This window comes from Echinops telfairi, unplaced genomic scaffold (assembly GCF_000313985.2).
Source record: "Echinops telfairi isolate 266 unplaced genomic scaffold, ASM31398v2 ScPeMD7_7400;HRSCAF=8409, whole genome shotgun sequence".
Classification (NCBI taxonomy): domain Eukaryota; kingdom Metazoa; phylum Chordata; class Mammalia; order Afrosoricida; family Tenrecidae; genus Echinops; species Echinops telfairi.
In genome coordinates this window covers 7,257,627-7,264,950 of record NW_022111300.1, presented here as the reverse complement: position 1 = coordinate 7,264,950, position 7,324 = coordinate 7,257,627, and the positions used below count along the sequence as shown (strand labels likewise).

Sequence of the window (7,324 nt, the reverse complement as noted above, 5' to 3'; positions counted from 1 at the left end):
ATGCACTTTACACAATTGATGTGTGTATGGATTGGGATAACAGTTGTATGAGCCCCTAATAAAATGTTAAAAAAAAAAAATACATGCAACCACAGTGAAATAAAATTGTGCAATTGATGATTGAAAAAAAAAAACCTGCCTAACTGTGCTTCCTCAAAAAGCTGGAAGTGGAAATAATCCAGTATTAGTTCAATAATCCCACTCTGAGGTATACGTGAAAGGGCTTCAAAAAGCTTAAGAAAAATTTCCATTGCCTTTTAATTCAATTTTTCCATAAACTTTTTGAAGCTCTCTTGTATAACCTAGAGATATAAAAGCAGTGATGTGACTAGATATATGCACACCTGGGCTCATTGCAGCATTGTTCACAATAGCAAAAAGATGAAAACCATCTAAATGCCCATCAACAGCTGAAGAGATAAACAAATTGATGTGTATACATACAATGCAATGTTATGTAATTATAAAAACAGTGATACATCTGAGAAGTACAACGTGGATAAATCTGTAAGGTATTATGCTGAGTGAAATAGAAAAGGGCTGATGTGGGATTATCTCACTTTTATAAAAAGTCAAGAAGAGACATGCACACAGATCAGAATTCTTTGATGGCTAGAAGAGAGGGGAAACAAACTACTTTCTGGAGAAAAGACACGTGTTATTTTGCTGAATGGAAATACAATATCCAAGGTAAACAAATCCCGTTCCTACTCTAGTTAAAGGAGACCAAAGATTGATGTCAGAAACAGTAGCCAGCACTACAGATATCCCAACTGGTTCAGCTTACAAAATTCGGATGGAAATAAAATGAAAGTTCAGCCATCTTTTTGCTTGAGGGGTGCCCAAACTCTTGTACCAAAATCAGCAGTAAACAAGAGCAGGAATTCAGGGCACATTTTACACAAGTTGGGTCAAGGTTCTGAAGTATTTGTTGGAAGAATTGCAACAGTCAATGGCTTTACTAGTATGGTCCTGGTGACAAAACTCAAACAAAGCAATGGCTCCCAAGACGTGGAAATAGTCCAGTCAATGCAAAAGTCAAGCAGAGGTCACAGTGATGGGGTTGGAATGCTCGAGGCATTTTGTGTACTAACTTTCTGGAGCGTCAAAGAACAATACCATCTGCTTTTTATGACAGTATTTTGAAAAAAATCAGCAGAAGCTTTTTCAGAAAAATGCCTGAAAAATACCAGAAGGTGTATCTCAGTGAGAAACATTGAGAAGGTCACCAGAGAGACCTTCTCCACCTTGACCATGAGCTCCTGCTCATGTCTTCTCACCAAACAAGGGCAATTTTGCAAGAGTTTTGATGGGAAACCATTAGACATCTACTTGATAACCCTTATTTGGCTCCTTCTGTTTCCGTTTTCTTTCCTAATCTTAAAAGAATCTTAAAAAGGTACCAATTTTCTTTAGTTAGAAATGTTTTTTAAAAACTGCGTTGACATGGTTAATAGTTTGGTCTTGCTGGAATTAATTTGAGAAATACATTTTTTTAATCTTTTAATTACATTTTAAAGAACTTGTTGAAGGCCCCTCACATTACTTCTGAGATCTGCAAAGCAGTAACTTTGATTTAAACCTCATTTCCTTTCAACCTATTATTTATAATTTAGCTATATTACTCTTTCTAAAGTATGAATATGGCCTTAATTACAATGTTGTACTACTATTGCCACTATTTATTTTTAAACGTCACCACTCCAAATAGAAACTCTATACACATCAAGCAATAGCTTTCTTTCTCTCCTCCTAGTACCCTAGGTAATCTCTAGTAAACTTTCCTAGATAAATTGTTCGTTTCTTCCCGTTTCATGCCTTATTTATTTCAACTTTTGGTTACAAATCATTGACTCTCTAAGATTAGATGAAGTGCCACGCTCTATCTAGGCTTACTATCAGCATCATTCCGTAGTGTACATGCTCATTTCTTTAGATATGATCTCCTGCCGGGTTACACGTTTCTTGGTGCAGGTTCATTCTGTTCATCGCTTTCTCTCTAACACACATGCACGCTTGTAATTTGGCTTCTTTCACTCAGCATGGCTATTTTGAGGTCTATTCATGATGTCACATGTTTCAGTCATCTGGTCCCTTTTTTGCTAATAATCTATTATATAAATATACCACAATATGCTTATCTGTCCATATGTTGATGGACATGTGGGATTCATTTCAGTTTTCAGTTATTAAAAATAAAGCTGTTGTATACCAGGTTTTCATGGGGCTAGATTCTTTTTTCTTTGGGGTAAATGTCTAGGAATGGAATGGCTAAAAGATATGGCAAGTGTATGGTTAACTTTTTAAGAAATTGTCAAACTACTTTCCAGTGTGGTTTTAAAATTTCAAATTCCCACAAGTAATTTACAGGGGTTCCAGTTATTCTGTATCATTTTTGCACAAACTTAGTACAGTCAGATTCTAATAAGTGCTATATAATATCTCCTTCTGGTTTTAACTTTCATTGATAGTAAGCATTTACCACAAGCTTATTTGCCATCTATAGATCCTCTTTGGTAAAGTGTCTGTTCAAATCATGTACTTATTTGCTGTAGTCTGGTAACAGATATTTTGCCAATTGGCATCACCTTGTGTGGTTAATAACCCCATTCCGGGGGACCCGCATTCTCTTTTTTTATTTGATGTTTTTATTAAATCATTTTATTGGAGGCTCTTACAGCTCTTACCACAATCCATCCCTCCATCCATAGGACCATATTTTCACTTGCTTGAAACACCTAACTAAGGGGTTTGTCTTTTTTTTCTAGAGGAATATACAGTAACAAACATTAAGAAGAAAATTTCATGAGGGCTGAAACTTTTGTCTCTTTTCTTCATTGCTATATCCACAATACTGAGCATAGTACCTGGCACAAACTAAGTGTCCAATAAATATTTGTGCAATTAACAACTGGAGTCATACTCATCTTTCCTGTGTTTATTTTGCTGGAATTTGGGAAGGTCGGTATACTTACATATTTAACATTTTACTATGTCTCCGGTGAAAGTTTACATAGTAAATTAGTTTTCCCAATCAATAGTTCACAAAGAGATTGTTCACACACAGATTACATGCAATCACCAGCACGCTCCCTATTTGCACCCTGTGTTACCCATTTCCTTGTGTCTTGCTTCCTGTCTCTATGTGAGGAAACTCATCAAGGGTGGTGTATTATGCAAGGTGGCGCTTCTAGTCAAAGACTCGAACTTCCACTAAACAACCTTCTCCTGCATGGGCCTGGTAAGAAAGTGGGGGAAGCTACTGATAGGATTCCCCAGTGAGTAATTGTGTAAAGGATTCCCTGGAGTGCCATCCTACAGCTTAGAAAATGAGCCTTTGGAGAAGCAGGAGGTGGGATCTCAGGAATGGAGCGTGTCCTCTGGAAGCAAGATCCCTGTGCAGTGAGAGCTCCAACATCCACGGAGCAGCAGCAGAACCAGGAGTCAGAGCATGGAACAACTGTCACCTTCCCACGCCACGGAGAAAGTAAAGCTGAGTGCTGTGGGCAGGGACTGGCTTGCACCATCAAGTTCTTCAAGTCTCAGGTAAGAAGAGGCTGTGGTTCATGTGGGCCACTGGTCCTTTGGACTAACGCGTTCCTTGAGCTTTCTTTTTGTTTCTTTGTTTTCCTATGGCCAATAGTTGCTCCTTAGAGGGTGGTATATTGACGTAACAAATGGAATTCATCCAAGTACAAACGAAGCAATTTTTTTCTCCCTCCAGCCATTACTTCAATTTGTTCTTGTTTAATTCTCTTTCGTTCCTTCACTAAACAAGTCGCAGAGGGAAAGGAGCATGGTCCGCCCTTCCTTCAGGATCTCCCCTCTTCTACATAAAGGGATATGAAGAAAGAACAGGAACCTTTGAAAAAGGCAAGCCCTTACCAGAGGCCAGCTACCAAAAGAAAGGCAAAAACAAAACACCCAAACCGATTAAGTTAGAACCAATGAGGCTTCTTATCTGACCTCGTCTGAGAGAAAGGAGCCCTGGTGGCGCAGAGGGTTACAAATCAAGCTGCTAATTGCAAGATTAGCAATGCCACACCACCAGCCACTCTGAAGACAGAAGATGGGGCTTTCTACTTGTCAGCGATCTGTCAGTGATCTCCGAAAGCCACGGAGGCAGTTCTAGCTGGCCCATAGGGTCGTTAGGGGCCAGAATCGACTCAAGGACAGCTTGATGTTTCGGTATATGTGAGAGATTATGCAGTGCCACGTCCAATAAGAGGAGACTACCTTGTTGGTAGGTGTCTTTGATTCCGGCTGATGCGCAACAGAAGGAAACACCGCCTGGTCCTGTGCATGCTCAGGATTGCTCCTATGCTTGAGTGCGTTGTGGTAGCCACTGGGTCCATCACACACTACAGCATGCAAATTGGAAGGTGTGTTCACTAGAAGGCCCTCCTGGAGACTCATTACCACAGCCCCTGTACCAGGAGACTCCTAGAGAAGAAGCTACAGAGTGAAAGCTTGAGAGGGTTAATCAGAAAATAGAACTTTCTAATTATCATAGAAATTTCTAATTAGCCTAGTAAGATAATTAAGCTTACTCTTGTTCACTCACAAGAGTTGTAAGACTAGATCGCCAATAATGAGCGTAGCAGTACCAGGAGGGTGGTGGGAAGGTGGGGGAGAAAGGGGAACCAATCACAATTATCTACATATAACCCCATCCCCGGTGGATGGACAAAAGAAAAGTGGGTGAAGGGAGACATCAGACATTGAAAAACATGAAAAATAATTTATAAATTATCCAGGGTTCTTGAGGGAGGAAGGGTGGGGGAGGGAAGGGAAAAATGCAGAGCTGTTACCAAGGGCTCAAGTAGAAAGAAAATGTTTTGAGAATGATGATGGCAACCAATGTACAAATGTGCTTGACACAATGGGTGGATGTATGGATTGTGATAAGAGTTGTACAAGCCCCCATTAAAATGATTTTTAAAAAAGACTAGGTCTCTTAGAAATATGCAGTGATGTTATGTGTTCTGCAGACCCACTGCTCCATACCTACCTAACTTGTCCCTATTTCATCTCTTCCTCACTCTCAGCAAAAGATTCATACTTTTCACTTCACAAGCCAGCATTTGGATACTTTCCACATAGAGCACATTTTCTCTGAACCTCAGGCCAACAACTCCCAATGCTACTGATCTCTCTGTCACTAGTTTTCTGCTTAAATAGGCTGGAAGGAAAGGCAGCCTCCTAGAGTGATGGTTTTAGATAACTAGGCCAGATCAGACATTTCTTATAAAACCCTGGAGGTCTGTGCGGACCACAAATTTGGGTATTTGACACCTCTGTCCATAGATATAAACTCCAGCCATCAATTTTAGCACAAAAAGAAAGCCCTGCTCAACATCAAGTTACATTGTGCAAGACCACAGCTGCACACGAACCTGTATTAGATCTGTTTTTGCTCCGATTAAATATTTTCTCCAAACTTGAGCCTGTAAAGCATGTGGCGTAATGAATTTCCTGCAGAACTGAAAGACAAAAAGGATGTGAGATAATTAGCAAAGTGACTGCTGAGTCAGCAGTAGTGCTTCAATATTCATTGCTACCTACCACAGATTTGCAGAGGGCTCCAGAGCATTTCACCAATGTACAATTAACATCACAGATCTTGTTTCAGCTCCTAGACAGTGAATTATTTCTACCCTCAAGTGAATGTGTGAGTGACAATGAACTCTGTGGAAGCTTCAAAATATAAAAATAGGACCTTTCCTGTTGACAAGCCACCTGGAGCCATGCTGATGGCAGCGAGAGCCCGGAAACTGGAGGAGCCACATGGAGACCCGCACCAGAGCTGAGATGCTTCCACCACCGCTGGATTCACCACTGTCCTGTGATGTGCCTGCATTCGGCATCATTGTATGTGCTGTGTAAATCACCCGCCCGGTGCTCCTGTTGTTAGATCAGAAAATTTAAAGGCATGGGAAGCAAGCCTAAGGAGAAAGTAACACCCTGATGGTTGTGGAGAAACTTGGGGGGAGTGGTGAGTAAACACTCCATAGATTGGGGAACAATTAGGGAATTAAAATCAACAACAAGGAGGATATAGAGATCCTAAGGGTGTTGGAGCAACAGCAATCTAGCTGAGAGGAATTACTAAGAGGCAGAAGAAGGGCAAGTGTGATGGTGGAACAGGAGGAAGGTAAAAGAAAACTGGAGAGATCTAGGAAGTATAGCTATGGACAAAGGTATAAACAGGTGTGTACCTATGTAAATATATTAATTCATAAAAATAGAGGTATTGGCCTATGTACATATACTTATATGGCAATACATTGAGGGAGTGGACAGATTTTGGGCCTCTACTCAAGCCTTCCTCAATGCAAGAACACTTGGTTCTAATAACCTGGCATTCTGTGATGCTCACCCTCCCAGCATGTTTGCTGAAGACAAAATAGTTGCACAAGCAAAGGTGGTGAAGAAAGCTGATGGTGCCTGGCTAACAAAAGATATAGGGTCTGGGGTCTTAAAGGCCTGAAGTTAAACAAGCGGCCATCTAGCAGAGAAGCAACAAGCCCACATGGAAGAAGCAACCAGCCTGTGTGATCATGAGGTGTCGACGGGATCAGGTAACAGGCATCAGAAGACCCAAAACAAACAAACAAAAAAGCATACTGCTGAGAATGAGGGGGGTTGGAGCAGAGACCCCAAATCCATCGGTAGACAATGGGTCATCCCCTCACAGAAGGGATGGGTCAACCAGGGTGCAGTATAGCACCAATGAAACACACAATATTCCTCTGGTTCCTTGAGGCTTCCTCACTCCCTACTATCATGACCCCAGTCCTATCTTTCAGTTCTGGCTAGACCAGAGCATGTACACTGGTACAGATAAGAGCTCATGACACGCGGAATCCAGGTCAAATAAACTCCCCTCAGGAACAGAAATGGGAGTTGTAGGGGGAGGGGGGAGGGGGGAGGGAAGGAAGAACAGTTCACAGTGATTGTCGCATAACCACCCTCACCACCCCCAGAAGGACAAACAACAGAAATGTGGGTGAAGGGAGATAGTAGTTGGCATAAGTTTTGAAAATAATAATTTATAATTTATCAAGGGGTCACGAAGGTGGGAGGGGGAGGGAGGGAAAAAAGAAGAGCTGATACCAAGGGCTCAAATAGAAAGTAAGTATTTAGAAAATGATGATGGCAACATACGTGCAAATGTGCTTGATACAATTGATGTATGGATTGTTATAGAGCTGTAAAAATAAAAAACCAGGGCAAGATATGACAAAATACCCATTTATAAACTATCAAGGGCTCATGTGGGAGGGGGGAGCGGGGAGGGAGGGGAAAAATGAGGACCTAATGT

The 7,324-nt window shown here is 41.1% G+C and overlaps 1 protein-coding gene across 1 annotated transcript in view; it reads left to right on the top strand.

Annotated features, from left to right (window-relative positions):
- The first annotated feature begins 3,366 nt into the window (after positions 1 to 3,366).
- Positions 3,367 to 7,324, top strand: part of ABHD3 (abhydrolase domain containing 3, phospholipase) — a 73,476-nt gene continuing 69,518 nt past the window's right edge. The window contains exons 1-2 of the mRNA XM_004702901.4: positions 3,367 to 3,546; positions 3,840 to 3,937. Of these exons, the coding sequence (XP_004702958.2) occupies positions 3,367 to 3,546; positions 3,840 to 3,937 (278 nt within the window). The remainder of the gene's footprint in view (positions 3,547 to 3,839; positions 3,938 to 7,324) is intronic.